Source organism: Ictalurus furcatus, chromosome 1 (assembly GCF_023375685.1).
Source record: "Ictalurus furcatus strain D&B chromosome 1, Billie_1.0, whole genome shotgun sequence".
NCBI lineage: Eukaryota > Metazoa > Chordata > Actinopteri > Siluriformes > Ictaluridae > Ictalurus > Ictalurus furcatus.
Window position 1 is genome coordinate 13,996,321 of NC_071255.1, and position 18,474 is coordinate 14,014,794.

An 18,474-nucleotide genomic window follows, 5' to 3' on the forward strand; every position below is an offset into this window, starting at 1 on the left:
TCACTGGCATTAGTGTGTTACAGATTTTAAGAGCATAACAACTGAAAGCTCCTTGCTTCTCCACTTTTCATTCGATTTACCTTTTAATATAATATAATCTATTGATGACAATACCAATCAATTAAGAGCTTTAAAAAGCAGTTAAGAGTTATAATGAGCCATATTGTTCTGGTGCGTAATCTTCAGTGTCATTAATTACTAATTACATCATCAACATTGTATGTAAATTACTGATTAATTACTCTGTCTGAAAATTAATTGCATTACTAATTACTTCTTAACATCTGTATCAACCTTGACCACATGGACAATAGAAATCAAACTCTTCTTTAAGTTTTTTTTTTATACATTTGAGTCAAACATGGAATAGTATAGCCTTTTAAGCATAGCTTTATTAAACCATTTTATTTTTTATGCAAAAATTATATATACTTGCTTAAAAACAAGAGCTACTACTAGAGTGAGGTAGTGTTTTTAACATAGTGGGTTTTTTAAAAAAAATATATTTTACCCAGGACAGGATGTTCTTGTCCACATTTATCAAAAAAATGAAGTAATGGGAATATTTCCATTTGGCAAAACAGTCACCCGTTTCTGCTGACATCCTTGAACTTGAGCAACTTCACAACCACCTGGTGCAAACCCGTGCGCTAGCGTAGAGCTAACGAATTTAAAGGAGCCGAGTTACATAAAAAAAAAATAATGATACATTTTGATTTTCAATTCAATATTGTTTTATACAGTATTGCTGAAAGTCTATACAGTATATAATGCAAGTACATCATAAGTAACACTTAAAAATGAAGAGTAATCGCTTACTTTACTTTTTTCCGGGGAAAAGTAATTTAATTACAGTAACGCGTTACACACTACACTGGTAATCTTACTGCATTTTGAATGTTATAGTCCATTTAATACATTTCAGTAACTCATTAAAGAAAGCATTAAACACGGGTAAGCAAAGCTGAAACCATGAGTCAGATTACTGGCTTATGTGTGTTTCTGTATTGTAGTTTGTGGTAGATATGATGGTAGATTTTGGATGCTCCTATATATGGATTTTTTTTTCTCTCTCTCTGGTAGTTAAAAGGTAACATTAAGTAGAACTTCACGGACAGGGTTACTGTGGCATGGCTCCCAGACCAGCACTATTTTAGGCTAAGGGATGCCATGCTGTCTGGCCCCATGGGAAATTTAGTTTTCATGGGCCACTAAGCAGAGTTAAACACTTCCTTTAGTTGCCGTTACACACCTGGATTCACAACGCTTTGTATGTTACATAGAGAGCTCACTGTTGTAAACATGCATTATCTCCTTATTAGTGTGATCGATCTCACACATGTGTGCACACACACACACACACATATAAGCGCAGTGAATAAAACCAGCCCCATAGACTATTTTACTAAGATATATTTATTCTTCAGTCTAATTCTTGCCACAGGGGTGGTACCCTCAAGTAGACATGTTTTGTACCTTTAAAGTGGATCTTTCTCCTGGAAAATTGAGTGTACATTTATATCTCATACATGACCTTAAAACTGCAGTACTGAACTTTTGCTGGAGATTTCACCACCTCTCAAAAGCCATGTCGATATTTATTTATTCTTGTTTTAGCATGGGCTCTGTCACTTTCCCCTTTTGACTGCGTTGTCTCCAGAGTTCGAGTTTTCTTGATTTTGACAACAGCTGATTCCCTAGATGTCAACGATGATTGCATTTAGAACTGTCCAGATTAAAAGCAGCCATCTAAATGACAAATTAAATTCTAAGCAACTGTTGTTAAAACAAGCTACAAACAGAGGAAACCCACACGGACACAGCCTAACTTGAAACTTCACAAAGACAGTAACACAAGTTCAGAATTGAACCAAGAACCCTGGGGCTGTGAGGCAACAACACTGAATTTCATGATACAATATGTATGCAATAGCTGGTTTGTCATGGACTTCAAATTCTTACTTTGAGGAAAACTTACTTTTTACAACATAAGCTACATTAACTTAGACAAATAGCTGTCAAATTAGTTGCTAGCTGTTATTCTCTATCATACATATGTTTTTCAGCATTGTTAAATATTGGACTCAACTTAATGTTTGGTGGTCATGGGCTGTAATTCATATGATTTTGTGCATATAGTGGCATAATCAGCTGCTGTACTACGAGAATCACACACGTACTGTAGCTGCAACTAAAATGACTTAAGAGCTGTGAACTCTCTATGTAAGAAATTACGGCACTAGTGGTAGACGGAGAAATAGAGACTCTCAGTAGACCTGACCAATAAGACGCAGATTTAGACCAATGGCATGTTTTTATTCATGTTGAGACAATTAAGACTAGCTACAGTTTAAACAGTTGAGAGGTAAGTGGCTTTCTTAAGCACCCAATCCTGTGTTCACTTAACCACTCACCTTGTTATCATTATTACAAGTAGGTCAATCTGTCATGTATACTGTCTAACATACATGCATGCACTCCCACACTGAGCTACATGCCCTGCAAGACTCCATCTCTGACTTATAAAACTGTGAGGAGACTTCATCCTCCTTATGGAGCTGCCTTTGTCGTTGCCAGGCAGTGGATACTGATTTTCTACATGATATGGTGTTCAGCAGTGTTATGTCCTAACTGCTCACACTGTAATGATTCTGGTCCAGCAGTGTGGCTGTCATCTGCATCCTGTTCTCTATACTTGCTTAGAGTGGATAATGTCTGACATGAGCCGCACATGCTGCTGGAGGCTCCTCTGCTAAAGTGTTTCATTTTAACAGGTGCAGAATGAACTGACAGCAGCACTGGCTCGAAAAGGAAGGTGCAATTCAAGTAAGGAATCTTTACATTTTTTATTATAACAAAGGAAACTCTAGGTGTGTTTTTTTTTATGTTTAAACTTGGAGATACAAAAGTCTACACTTTTAAAAGAATACTATTATTAGTAGTATTTCAACAATAGTGAAGCATGTATTCCGCTATCATATTCTTAGGCACTGTAATCCATTGTCACTGTCACAAAACAAAGAGTTATATATATATATATATATATATATATATATATATATATATATATATATATATATATATATATATATATATTTTTTTTTTTACAGTGATTGAGGACACTGTCCCAGCGCACTCCGTTGACCTCCCACCCTGCATGTTGTTTTCCAATGAGCAAAAGGTATGGTACAAATCTGGACATGTCTGGGTGTATACTGTAAATCTACTGAACTCATGTCATTCATGTACTGTATGCACCAAGTCAGATGTTTTCTGCATACAGTAACTGAGTGAACATTACCTTATTCCAGGTTAAGCTAAAAAGCTTTACATGGCAGAAAAATAAATGAGCAGTTTTTTGGGGGGGTGGTTTGAATAAAAGTTTATTAGTTGTCTGTCTGCAGATAATTCTTTTAGTTTTGATTAATAGTTGATGGTTCTTGGCAGCTGTACTGGCAATAGATGATGACAATATTTTCAATTCTGTCAAATAGTGTGTAGTTTCCATAAGTGAATCATTACTCCATAACACTTACTTTTCCAGCCTTTTGTTGCCCCTGTCCCAACTTTTTTGAGACGTGTTGCGGCCATCAAATTCAAAATGACCTTATTTTTTCCTTAAAATGGTACATTTCGTCAGTTTAGAAATTTGATATGTTGTCTATGTTCTATTGTGAATAACAGATGGGTTTATGAGATTTGCAAATCCTTGCATTCTGTTTTTATTTACATTTTACACAGCGTCCCAACTTTTTTTTGAATTGGGGTTGTAGTGTGTCCAAGCTTATAATTAATGTTCGAATGTACTTACAACATGCATCTATAGTAAATGTGTCTAACAAACTGACCACTATGGACAAATATTGTATGTGTCTGCTTATAACCACAGTGTTATCAAGTATATCAGAATAGTTTAAATAAAATGCTGATCCTATTTTGTCTTTTACGCATATCAGGTTGAGAGCAAGACTTTAAAGTATTCCCCTTTTGTCACTAGATATTGTTCATTGTTGTCCATATTCAGATGTGGGTTTCAGACAAGGTGTCCTGGAATGTGAAGTGTTCCAGTTATGTCGAACATATCTGCCCAGTATGAGGTTAAACTGCTTTATATACGCTGTAGTGACTGTATTCCTTTCGTGTGGCTCGTGCAAATTCCTTTCTGTTTCAGTCACATTAAAGGATGAGATCATAAGTGTTACATCCTGGAAGCCTACTGTTCATATGTGTATGTGTGGGTGGGGGTATATGTGCAGGTGTGCATGTTGATGGAGAACTACTGATTAAGGGAACAATCCTGAATCACTGTATAGATTACTGTAATATCTACTTCTGTAGTTATTCTTTACAGTTATTAGGTCCCAGTACAGCCATGTGACACCACATATCATTTTGATTATTGATACCTTGGTTATTGATACACTATGTTGGTCAGACTTTTTATAAATACACTGTAACATACCCTACTGGACTCAACGCTGGTCAGTCTCCCACTTTCAGGACATTGTGAAACTTCCTATTCATGACTGGAGCCACTGGCAGATGTTTCCTGGCCACCCCCACTCTTGTGTGAATAAGAGAGAGAGGGAGACTAAAGGAAAGAGAAATGCAGGTTCCCTCTCATGAAATGTCTAGAGAGATTCTCCTATCCCAAGCTTTATACCATGACCCCCTGCACTGAATTATGGTAGCCAGAGCTCTCTGTCTCACCTGAAGAAATAGGCATCAGTGTACTAACTTGTGGTGTGTGCTGAAGCTCCATGGCGTGGGACTGTGGTCTGAGATATGTGTTCTCTGTGTCCTCTGCACTTCAGCAGGGCCCTGGGACTGGATTACGCAACAGAGAGGACATGAGTCGCAGGGAGATGGTCCAACGTCTAGCCAAGGATGGGTGCCGCCTCCTCCACAGCCCGCTTAAACCCACCGAACGACCAGCGGAGGTGAGTCAGCGTGTATACACACACCGCATAGACACACATTGACATCAATATACACTGTGAATGGTGTTTAATAGTAATTATTGTCTAAAATCAGAAGTCCTGATGATTTTAATGCTTGCACCCTGAAATGTATACAATAATGAATAGAAATGCAGTTTGGAATATTTAATCATATTGAGGTAAACATTCAAAACCAGTCTTTTCTAAGTCACATGATATACATTTACATGTTTTTTTGCAATATTATTATTATTATTATTATTATTATTATTATTATTATTATCATCAGAGTCTACCATTAGGATAGGAAGGAGCTGAATTTCTGAGCTCAAATATCTGCCAATTAATGATCATATCCCTGTTTCTAATTGGCCAATTTCATTGAGCTCCCACTTCCTCATTTCTTGTCATTTGCTAATTATTTTAACAATGACCGAAAAATCTGACCTAATTCCCACAAGACTGGGTCAAGCCAGTCTACCTACTAATATACCCAGGCATCAAATAGTGTTTTATTTATTTTTTTAAACTTTTTTATTTTTTATACAAATGCCTGTTTTGCTGACCTTTCAACTGCAGAGATCCATTGTACATCCTGATAATAAAGACTTGTAACAGACAGGTCTCCTGCCTTATTATTACATGCTGTTTTGTTGTTAGCATGTCATTGATTCAGTGGTTATTATGGGCTCAGCCCATAATATTTGCTCTGCATTTATTTAGATTATTTTATGTCACTAAAACACGGAAGTGAAAAAAAAAACATTTTTCACCGATTTCTAACCAACTATTTAATCATAATTCTAGAAATCATAGCATTAAAATGTTAGTGTGACATTTATTACAACTATGCATCCACTTTATTAGGAACACCTCTACACACACATGCAATTATCTGCTCATTCATGTAGTCAGTCAATCATGTGGCAGCAGCGCAATGCACATAATTCTACGAATACAGGTCAAGAGCTTCAGTTAATGTTCACATCAAACACTGGAAAGAGGGAAATGTGATCTCGGTGAGCTTGATCTTGGCATGGTTGTTGCGTGCTAGACGGGTTGGTTTGAATATTTCAGAAACTGCTGATCTCTTGGGATTTTCATGCGTAAAAGTCTGTAAAGTTTACATAGAATGACGCAGAGTGGCAGTTCTGCGGGTGTAAACACCATAGGAAGGCTTCAGTAACTCGAATAGCTACTTTTTACAAATATGGTGAGCAGAAAAGCATTTCAGTATGCCAAATGACAATGCCAAACAGTGGATAGGCTACAACAACAAAAAAAATGTGAAAGTTAAAGATTGATTTTTTTTCAACATTCAGCTGTTCAGTTTCGGTGAGCCAGTGCCCACTGTAGACTCAGATTCCTGTTCTTGGTTGATAGGAGTGGCACCTGAACCTAATTCTTGTTCAAATATGTAGCGTATAAAAGATCTGTTCTGATCTGTCCTTACTTGTTTACAACATTTTTAGTGACTGCATTAGTTCTACCTTAATTTACCTGATCATTGCACAAAATAACGTGTACATTACAGGCAAATATTCCACAGAATTGACATGCTTTGATATTAATAATTGTAATATTTTGTATAAAATCTGTATCTCATATGCTGGGGTAATGGTCCTGTTCAGTGCTAACACTGAACATTATTTAATAAAAGTGCGCTATTTGAAGCAGGTTGTTGACTCAAACATGGCCATATATGATGCATAGCAGGAAAGTCAAACAGATTACTCTTTATTCCCTTCAGAAGTGTTTCTAGTTCAAACAGTGTATATTAGTTAGTTTACATAGTTTGTGATGTGATTATATGTACTGACTGGCTGACCTTATCTCACATTCTGTGTAATGTCAAACAGGATACTTGAGATGTATCATTTTTCCATGTGGTTAAAAAAAAAGCATCAGTTATCATTTAATAACTGAACCAGATAGAGTATATGTTCTGTTATTCGAATTGGGTGTCTCTGCTTAAAACATGACTGTGCTCTGGTGTATGTCGATGCTTATAAGCAAGCACATGGCCATTTGGTTGCAGTCTGCTCTTTTGATTTAGATTCCTACTTTAAAAGTGCATACCATTCATAGTGAATGATGTCCTGGGACATCTCTGCTTTTACTCAAACAGTTACAGCTAACATGGCTGTAAACTCTGGAATTAAACAAACGTTGTGGTTTACTCTTGCCTGTACAAAGGTTGACCTTTGAGTGTTCTTCAGTTCTCATTTCACACTGGCATGTATCAAATAATTTGTTTCATATAGGGACAGTATATACTTTTAGTGCTGCTTCGTATGAAATATTATTTAACGTGAATGAAAAATTTGTGTGTACATTGCCTACATTAATGACAACATGAATCCATGAATTCAGTGTCAATGATTACAGACACAAACTGGTATTTGACCACTTGATTTCCAGAAGCTTGTGTTCTGTAGGGTTTCCAAACAGTTATGTAATTGTGTTTGGGTGAATATCAGCACCAATTTTTTTTCTAAACATTTTCATTCGCCTTTTAAAAGGATGTGCAAGATATAACAAGAAACATGATATAACAGTGCTATTAAGTTTTAGGTTGTAGTCTATTTCCCTGCCTACGTATATACAGTATACATAGATAACTTCACTGTGTTATGGAAGTGTACATTTTAATGTCTTTAGCACAGTGCCTGACCACAGTATGAAAGATAAAGAGGTCCTCATAATTAGCTTCTACATAGCATAGCTCCGATAGTTTACATGTTTTTTTTTCCCTTTTAAGCTTGCAGAAAGCAGACATCATAAATAAGTCTAGTCAAAACTGAATAGATACAAGAAATAGCCATAGGCTATAATAACATGAAAAAAAAATTATATTAATAAGTCAGATATTAAGCTTCTGCAATAGCCTCCAGGTAGTCAGGGTATAAATGACCTCTCACTCAAACGACAGCTTCAATCATGCTGTTTTACTGTGTACTGATAATGCACAATAAGACCAATGGAGAGGTAAGTACTTCCCCAGAGGTATAGCACAGGGATGACCTCTGTGGTCATTTCTATTGATCTTTCTCTGAATTGATCTTTTGGATATTTCAGCTGTCACAGGGTTTAATTTGTTTGCTTGTTTGGCCCTGATACCTTACACTGACAACATACTCTAAGAATGATCAGTTACAGCGGCTTCCAGAATGATTGGCATGCCTCATGAAAATGAACAAAAAAATAATATATAAAAGAATAGCACAAGTGCTATGCAACTCAAACATACAGAACATTGTATAGATTTAGTTAATGGTGTTTTTCAAACAAAACATTTAGTAAAAAGAAAAAAAAACCCCACTAGTTTTAGAATTATATTTTGTAAGCCCTACCATTGCCCTGTGATGGTTTAGCACTCCATCCAGGGTGTCCTCCGCCTTATGCCCTGAGTTCCCTGGGATAGGCTCCAGGCTCTCTTGCAACCCTGTGTAGGATAAGTGATATGGAAAATGGATGGATGGATGGATGGATGGAACCCCTACCCTAAAGATAACAATACAGAGTCTCTTTCTTAAACATTTGAAGAAACTTGTAGGAGCTTGGATGTTTGAACATGTGCTTGGTTAATCACCTTGTTGAAAGCTTTACCTATAGCCAATTCTGAACCTCTCGGCAGAGGCAACCATGTTCTCGGCTGGAATACTCAGCAGAATTCATGGTGCTATTACATCATCTTTACAAGAGCTCCTGAATACCCAGTGATAAATCAGCCCCAAAGCACTGATCACTGATCCCAATTCCATAATCTATAGTATAGGTGCCTTTTTTTTTTTTTTTTTTTTTTTTAAAAGGTACTTTTCCTTTTAAACGTACTGATGGTGTGGATGACCAGAAAGTGTGATTTTGGTCTCATCTGACCACAAAACAGGACACCAGTTCTATTGATGCTTGGTGAAGTTCAGACACTGCATTTTGTGAGATCCTCTCACTGTGGGCTCACTGGAACAGCTAGGCCAGTTCTTTAGTTTTTGCCATACACTGAAGACATTTAGGTTTGAGATCACAATATGAATACTTTCAGAAGGGACTTTATATAAGTGTGAGTCAAATGAAAACCTTAAAAGTGCAATATCAATTAGAGAAACAGTACATTTCAATTTATGGCTGCAGAAGTAAAATTGTACTATTGGTCCATGGTTCTCAGTAGCCTCTTCTACTGCTACCTTAACCATGATACATTTTTGTGACACCTATGTGCAATAAATGCTAAAATAAAAACAAACAAATTTTCATTTGACTCACCCTGAAAGATGCTTTTCTACAAGGTTTCTATACTTTTTTGAGGAAATAAAGAGGTCTGGATCTATCCTGATATTATTATTAGTCATGTTATTCTTCTTCTACTTCTTCTTTTCCTCTCCTCCTTAACAAAATTTTGCAGTGAAAGCTGCACCCCAATAGTTTTTTTTTTTTTTTCTTTTAAGTTTTGTTTAGAGAAACTTACTTCCGTTGGATCAAGAACTAAATATGTTGCTTGAGGGCCTATGAGTGGTGCAACAAAAAAGCGTTCACCCTATCATGAGTTTGAATCTTGAAGATTCCACAACCATACATGGCCATGGATCTAAGGGAGCAAAATTGGCCTTGTTTTATGGTTGGGTGGGATGATACAATCTTTCATGCCATCAATCAGAGCAGAACTAGCCAATCATAGACATATGTGAGCTTGTGTATGCGGAAGAGGGCAGATAGCGCTTTCCTCAGTGTGTGTTACACTGCCCTGTGATGTATCACGAGTTCGAAAAGGTGCTGGTTGGCTGGTTGTATGTTTCTTGGAGGAAGCATGTGTTAGCCTTCAAGAGTTCTTTGAAAAAAATTCCTGGGCTGTGTAAAAGGTTTCTCAAGTGTATTGGTGCCAGTGGTCTGTTTACTATGATAATGGTGTGTTATCTATTAAACAGTTTTCTGTGTAATGCAAAACTGTGTGGAGCTTTGGGCTTGTAGAGTTGTCCTAGATTGTGTTTTTTAATATTGTTCTTTTCCTGAGTAAAAGCTAGACAGAGTACAGTGCCTATAGACATCAGTGTGTGTCTGTGACAGCTCTAATGGAGTGTGTTTAAAGGGGAGAAGCTGATTGTCCTAGTAAAAGCCATTTTAGTGGGTTAGTTGTCGTTGCAGTTTTTGCTGTTGATTGACTGGATGCAAGAGCCTCTCATCAGTGTGTGTGTGTGTGTGTGTGTGTGTGTGGACAGGTGTGATTAAGGTCTTCGGTGCAATTGGCAATTAGGGCAGAAAAGTGCAAGGTCTTCCAGCCTGTCTGCCTGCTTAATTATGTGCACACACACACACACACACACACACACACACACACACACACACACACACACACATACACCACATACATACATATACATACATACATACATACATACATAGACATACACACACACATACACATGTACATACATAGACACACACACACACACACACACGGGAACCTGTGTCCTTAAATAATTAAGTTCACTCAACTTGGTGTTCATTTCAGGTGTACTTCAATACAGGGTGTCCCAAAGGTCTTCACACATAGGGGAAATGAACACTTTTTAGCAAAATAAAGAAACTTTATTTACAAAGCATCTTTCATATGACTACCATTTCTTTGTACACACACACACACACACACACGCGCACACACACACACACATATATATATATATATATATATATATATATATATATATATATATATATATATATATATATATATATATATAAATACGTAGACATACACACACACCACACATATATACATACATACACACACCACACGTACATACACCAACCACACACACACTAAAATTGACTGAAGGGCAACTATGGTTCATGAGCAGGATGCGGGAAACAATAACACATTAAAATGCAAATATATATACACACACAGACACACACACACTGGTGCATCAATGACCGTCAGTTTTAATACTGGGCCTGATAATGCAGTTGTGTAAGAAATAATTTCCTCTTTGTCCCCAGTACCAGCACACCCACATTTACACACCCAGCTGAATAAGGTTTCTAGTGCAGCACTATAACAAACCAGTTACTGTGCTGTACAATGCAGTAATCTCATGAACTAAACCACACTGGTTAAGGATTGATATAAACAGTCCTCTCCCTGCTATAGAATCATGCTCAACCACACAGGACTTGGCTAGGAGCAAAATAGATTAGATATTGCCCCAAGGCACAGCACTTCCTAGCAATTTCTTCAGCTTAGGGCACAGCAGAGAAGAATTACCATAAAGAGATCCTCCCATATTTGTCATATTTGTGTGTGTGGCCAATGTTTTACGGATTATACGAGTGTGTAAGATTGATAACATCCAAGTGATGAGGTGGCAGAGTTATAGCATGACCCATACACCTCCTGATTCCTTTGTTCTAAAGGCACCGCCTCTGATATATGCTCTCTCTCTCACTCACACACACACACACACACACGCACACACACACACACACACACACGCAGCTTAGAAAACTGCACAGTGCATGACACTACAAACTGAAGCCAGACTACAGTGATTAACTGACACTTTTGCTAATGAACTCCATTAAAATATGCATAAAACCGTGCATGAATATGAATGCGGAGGCCTGCATTGTGTCGGCGGATGATAAAATAAAAAACTGCTTGATGTGGCTGGTATAATTTGGGGATTTGGAGGGGGGTATATATTGATGGAAATCAGGAGGAAAAGGGAATCTCCTTGGTGATACACTCCACCTCCCTCCCTCTCACCCTCTCTCTCTTTCTCTCTCTCTCTCTCCTCAGCCCCTCGGTGACGCAGCAGTCCGTGTGTGTGTGAGAGAAAGGAGCCGAGAGATGCTGCTGTTTCAGAGGACTACGTCAGAGCAAGCACCCTCCTCCTCCTCTTCCCCCTCCTCTCATGCCAGGAGGTGAGCTGCATGAATGCACACACACACATGGGTGTGTACAGGCTCGTGAGTGCACACTCTTTCCCTTTCTTCCACACTCTCCCTTTCTCTTTCTCTCTTCTTCACTCCCATCACTCTTTCAGTCTCTTCTCTTCCCTTCATTCATTCTCTCTCTCTCTCTCTTTCTCCACACAAAGCGAACACCATTCACTGAGTATGTGCTGCATTTCCACTGGCTCTCTCAAACTGAGCACTTTACACTGAAGTTGGTAAGCAGCGCAGGGCTTGCAGCTTGTCCTCAGGGTTCATCAGGCACCCCGGAGCTCCCGAGTCAATGTGGTAGGTAAGTGCCGGTGCTAGCATGGGCAGCAAGCGTCCGCTGGAGGGCAGGGTGATGCTGGCGGCGCTGGTGGAGCAGGAGGAAGACGAGGACGAGGACGGCGGCTCGGACAGCAGCAGCGGTGATCGGGTGACGGTACCCACCTTCGACGTACCATACTTCCGCTACATCGACGAGGAGGGCACGGAGGACGAGGAGTGGTGCAGCAGCAGCCGCTCACTGTCCTCCATTGAGGAGGAAGACTCATCCAGTGACTCACCTCTGTCTCACAGGTACGCCAGCGTGCCTGCCAGCCCAGAGAAGGTTCTGGAACACCTGCTGAGCCACCTGACGCTGGACGAGGACAGCGGGGGCTCTCAAGCAAGAGAGACAGGTGGGCTCTCATCTCACACTTTACCCTAGAGAGCGCGGTGCTGTTTTTAGCCAGATGGAACATTACACTCAGTTTTAATTGCTCTCAGTTTACTTTTGCTTAGTTTACAAATGAGGAGTGTGCGCATATAAAATGTCAACAGAGCGAGGATTGCTATTGTTTGAGTCCCAAGTGTATCTCTAGGCAGAATACGAGTAGTGTCTCACATGTGTGGTTAAAAGACCAGCAGTTGTACATGTACTGCACTACTGGTGCTAGGTCTCCGCTTTATATTTAGTTATTTAACGTAATATTTTTATCTGGCTGTGGTGTAACTATTAGGCTGTGGAGAAGTCCTACAGAATCTGCTGACAGCTCCTCGGAGTTTAAAGGGTTAAACCGAACATTGCGTTATTAGCTGGAAATCTTCTGAGAAGGGTGTATGTCTTAAAGGAGGATTTCACCAGCTCTTTAGTGAAAGCCAGTTTTACAGAGCAGAGTTAATGTTTGTCATGAGATTACAATCCTGTTTTGTCACCTTGTCCCCTTCAGCCTAAATAATCATTTTTCCGCATTTTCCGCAAATTTAGATTTTAAGCAAAATTAAAACAGAAACGTTCAATAAATGTTTCTTTGCACTTTGTGAAATATAGTTATTAATTTCTTTTCTATTATTATTACATTCCAAGCTGTTATAATATTGTTTCACATAAGCTGAGCATTTAAACTGGCTCTTTCATACATGTACAGGCAAATTTTGGGATTCCTCCAGGAGAAATGGGGACTCAAGTTCGGGACTGAATCTCAAGTCGTACTTGACTCACATGTTGACTCATATGTTCAAAAACATAGCTCTATATCCAATATATGTTTATATTGTATGGTGTGCATTTAAAGTACTTGAATATTGAACTGCTGAAGTTAATGGCAAAGAAGAGTTGACCGAGTCCATGTGTGTCAGTTCTGCTGATCACCTTGTTTCCCTGTGGTGATGTTTTAATTCTGATCCTCTCTAGACGAGCCCAGTTACTGTGTAGTTTAAACTCTTTAGACATGGGCTTAACATAACTGAAGAACACACAGATACGTGGACACATAATTATATGAAATATAATACTACTACTATTAATAATAATAATAATAATAATAATAATAATGCAATTCTTAGTTACTTTTGTTATTGTTAGTTATTACACCTATTGTCTATCATATCTTCATAATGACACATGAATGGAACAAATAATTATGGTGTTGTATACCACACCATATCTGATTGGTCAGAAACTCTGAGAGTAGTCTCAGATTCAAGACGAATCACAGCTTTATATTAATGTGTTCGTTCTAATACGGTATCGTTTCTATATAGTAGCAACTTACACAAGGACTTGTATGGTGGACATTCATAGAAACAGACTAAATTGTTGACACGGTGAAGATTTCTTTGGAAGGAGTCTCCAGTGTCAGCACGGTGTTACTCTACGTTTTCTGCCTCAGGAGAGTTTTCAGGACAGAGGACTTTGTGGTTTCTCAGTAACATGACAAGCTGTGTTTTATTGCCTTGTTAACTGAGAGGGGGAGAGAGAGATGAGAGAGAGAGAAAGAAAAAGACTGGTTAGGGGATGAATGTTTATAGCTGCTGTAACATCAGTGATAACAGGATTGATCCTGTTTCTCAGATGGTCCACAACATTGAACATTACTATATATGGATAAAAAAAAAACCTCACGACGTATCGTTCTTGAGTTCATAAAAGGTCATAGGTAAATTGCTTTAATGTAAGAGGAATAAAACACTTCAGGATGTGCTGTTATTGGAAAAGAATCCTCTTCAGGGTGTTAACATGTTGTTAGTTATTTTCCAATAACAGCAATAAGTGCTTTATTCCTTATTTATTATATTAATGTGCATGATCATGCAGTACGATATTCATCCTTGGCTCTTTTTTTTTTCCATGTAGAAAGAATGAGCTCACTGTGACTGTGCTAGACTCAGCATCAGTTCAGCTGAGTGAGTGCTAACCTCATTAAAGCCATCAATGTAATCGCTGTTGCATTTTCTCTCTCGCTCGCTCGCTCTCTCTCTCTCTCTCTCTCTCTCTCTCTCTCTCTCTCTCTCTCTCTCTGTCTGTCAAATCGAGTCTCTGTGGCTGCTGCTCTCTCTATTTAAGTGCTTTATGGCTGCTGATGATTCAACCTTGACTGCTGTTACAGGAACTGTCACATTCTCCCCCACATTACACTTTTAATTGATATAACCAAATGTCCAGATTAGCCAAATCATATGGTCAGTGTGGTATGTGGTAATGTATGGAATGTTGTGTATCTGTGTGAACTGTGTGCATGATGCAGTGTTTGTGTGTATTAGATTAGTGTGTGCCACCTCATCAGTTGCATGTATTTTTTTTCCCATTTATTTATATCTGAGTCTTGGTGTTGCTAGAGTGTGTGTGTGTGTGTGTGTGTGTGTGTGTGTGTGTGTGGGAGAAAGACTGAGGTAATTTATGAATAGTCAGAAGAACTGATTCCACTCGTACGTGCCTAATGAGCTCATTTTCACATCTAGCAGGGTTTTATATGCACGATTTAGAGATTGTGGTGTGGAATAGAATAGATTCATGGCACCTCTATTGCTTTTGGATTATATTGGAATATGTCTGGGATATCTTAGTTCAAATGAGTTCTTAGTGTTGGATGTTGAAGGTGTAGAGAGACAGAATTGTTCCGTATTAGCAGTTGACTGATGGAGGAATGAGAGGATCGGCATTATTATTGCGTGTGATTGTCATTCTGTGTGCTTGTACAGGAGTATTGATTTCACACAGCTGAGGATGTGCTTTTGAGAATCAATCAGCTCACATGCTTGTCATTGTTCATGATCTTGCACACAAACTGGATTGTGTTCAAAGGAATATGTTGGGTAAAGGTACACAGGAGGGTTTGCAGGCATCGATTGACTTGTAGTGGAGCGATGGTGTTGTGGTCCTCCTGGTGAAGCGTATCTTTCAGTCATCACGGTCCACATTACAACACAACAGCACAAAATACTCAGAAGCTAAGAGCGGCACAGAAATACACGAACGAAAATTCTTTCACTGGTGGTCCATGTCTTGCTTGATCATGGATCACAATTTCAATATATACACACACATGCACTCACTTACCACTTAAATAGGTACACCTGAACATTCATGCAGTTTACTAATAAGCCAGTCATGTGGCAGCAGCACAGTGCATAAAATCATGCAGATACAGGTCAGGGTCTTCAGTTAATGGTTAATGTTCACATCAAACATCAGAATGGAGAAAAAGTGTGATCAAGAACAGGACTCTAATGCTATCATGGGCACAGACTCACCCAAACCTGGAACGTTGAAGACTGGAAAAAGACCAGGTGATTCCCCCCCCCCCCCTCTAATCTTCAGTTGTTCAGGTTGGGTGAGTCTGATCGCTTTAGATTCCTGTTCTTGGCTGACAGGAGTGGAACCCAGTTGTGGTCTTCTGCTGTTGTAGCTCCACCTCAAGGTTTGGTGTTTTGTACATGTTGAGATGCTTTTCTGCTCACCAGGTGTACAGGTATTCCTATTAAAGTGGATGGTGAGTGTCAGCCATAACATTAAAACCACTGACAGGTGACGTGAATAACATTTGATTATTTAGTTACAATGGCACCTGTCAAGGGTTTGGATATATTAGTCAAAATGTGAACAGGCAGTTCTCGAAGTTGCTGTGTTGGAAGCAGGAAAAATGGGCAGGCGTAACGATCTGAACACCTTCGATAAGGGCCAAATTGTGATGACTATATGACAGACGGCCAGAGCATCTACAAAACGACAAATCTTGTGCGGACTGGAGATCTGGATTTACAGTCTCTGTATAAAGGAGTGTTTGCTTTATTGTGGGCTGAGATGCTGCTACAACATATCCTTTATCCTCCTGTAATGAATTCAGTCACCATAGCAGCAGAGCTCAGGTTGGATGGCTGCTGCTCAAGGCCTGCTGAAGATAATTGGTGAGCAGCAGTCAATGAACAGCAGTAATCCAGGTCCATATGGATGATAGTAGAAAGTAATGAAATGCTTAGGTCAGACTGGAGTCACTGATTACACACACACACATGCACAAGCACATTATCTGCTGGGAAACTTGAAATCATTTAAGTAAAATCTAAAACTAGAGGTATTGTAGGTGTGCATGTGCTACATGCGGTAGATTTTTCGTCAGTGACCAGACATACCTGTGCTTCAAAAATGTCTCAGTCCCTCTGAGCCTTACCTTCATCGTCACTCTGTCAGCCTCCAGTGCTCCTCATGTCCTGCTGGGGTTTTTTTTTTTTGTTGCTATTTCCAGATTTTGTGCTGTTGCTGTCCAGAATTGTTGCATCTTCAGAGCAATTTGTTGATGAGTGGAAGGAATAATTTTCTTTAATTTATTTTTAAAACTATTAAAGATATTACATTTTAGCTGCGGTCAGTTGTAGTATCTAATGATATTTAAACGGTATTAGAACCTTAGTCTTCTTCGTAGTGCTGCTAAATATTGCAGTGTTGGCTAATATTGGCTTGATAATTGCTAAGATTCAGCTGAATTAGGAACAAAATCATTAGATTAAATTAACACACAGATTGACTTTATCTGTAAATCTGTATGTTTTTTAGATACAGTAATTGAGTGGATCTAAAAAATTCTGAATATACAGTGGGGTCCAAAAGTCTGAGACCACATTTGAAATTCTGTTGCTTTTTTTCCATTTATAACTGGAAATAAACAGAAAGTTTAACCAAGTAATATGGAGAAAAGAAAATGTCCAAAATCTTGAATATTCAGCATTTAAGATTCTGTACCATTTGTTGGTCACTGTTGAAATTTTTGTGACATTTAAAGGTCAGATATTTTCAAATTCATGTAAATATTCTATAAAATGGTACTTTTCAGTCAAGTTATTGCTAATCAAATCATTTGTAATTAAACATTTTGTATAAAATTTGTAAACTTGCAAAAATAGAAGCATTTTCTTTAGTGGTCTCAGACGTTTGGTCCCCCTTTAAATACACTTTTATGCAATAAATACTAACTAGCTAATTTTAGAGAATCTTGATTAATTAAGAATGGCAAAAACATAATTACTATATCATACAATTAATCTCCCCAGAAGAATTAGCCTTAAGTGTAGTTTCTTTACTAATTTCTAATGTAATTTCTTTCCTGGTACGTGATTACACCTCTGTTTCCTTTCAGTTAAGGACACCACTAGTGTTCCACTGACTGTATGCAGTTCAACTAGAGTTGAATTGAAAATCGAGAGGTGATTTTTTAACCGTACCCCCCCCCCCCCCCCCCCCCCAGTTTTTCATCATATTCTTCAAACAAGTCACATACACAGATTTGACCCCCGAAATTTGGGAGAGTAACTCCTGTTCTGTTTGGAAATAAAGAACAAAAGGCAACTTTATAGTCTGGCCAATAAATTGACCAGATTCCATTAAGTTACATTCACCCGAGTGCACTCCCTGTTGACATTGTACACATAATACAATCTGCTATTGGTGGATGTGACAGATTTTTTGAGCTTAATTATCCAGAAGGAATTTGTAGCTAGGACATGCATTGGACATGACACGTGTGAGCCTATTGTAATGAGCTCCTGTCCAATTGACACCACATGTGTCTCGTTTTCATACCTTGCTCACACCCAGCAGGAGTAGAGCAGAAAGTTATGTATGTTAATCAGATATGGGGGTCCAGGTGTAATTACATCAGAGTTCACTTGATGTAAGACAGCGAGGCAGTGAGCAACTGGATTATTCATGTTTATTTTGACTCCCTATGTTGGTGTTGCGAGTGTTAGTAACGTACATACACTCTGTCCTGCAGCTAGGCCACAGAGTCACTTTGTAGATAATCACAATCATCACATCATTGTAGTTCTCAGTGTAGAACATGGAGGT

General features: G+C 38.6%; 1 protein-coding gene across 3 annotated transcripts in view; it reads left to right on the forward strand.

Moving 5' to 3' along the window:
* The window catches only part of rapgef5b (Rap guanine nucleotide exchange factor (GEF) 5b), a 48,515-nt gene that overhangs the window by 10,969 nt on the left and 19,072 nt on the right, over positions 1 to 18,474 (forward strand). For 2 of the 3 annotated variants that reach the window (XM_053627589.1, XM_053627607.1), the window contains exons 7-11: positions 2,775 to 2,826; positions 3,111 to 3,181; positions 4,815 to 4,940; positions 11,734 to 11,858; positions 12,450 to 12,550. In XM_053627589.1, coding sequence (XP_053483564.1) covers positions 2,775 to 2,826; positions 3,111 to 3,181; positions 4,815 to 4,940; positions 11,734 to 11,858; positions 12,450 to 12,550 — 475 coding nt within the window. The remainder of the gene's footprint in view (positions 1 to 2,774; positions 2,827 to 3,110; positions 3,182 to 4,814; positions 4,941 to 11,733; positions 11,859 to 12,449; positions 12,551 to 18,474) is intronic. The other variant, XM_053627598.1, reaches the window with a different exon arrangement.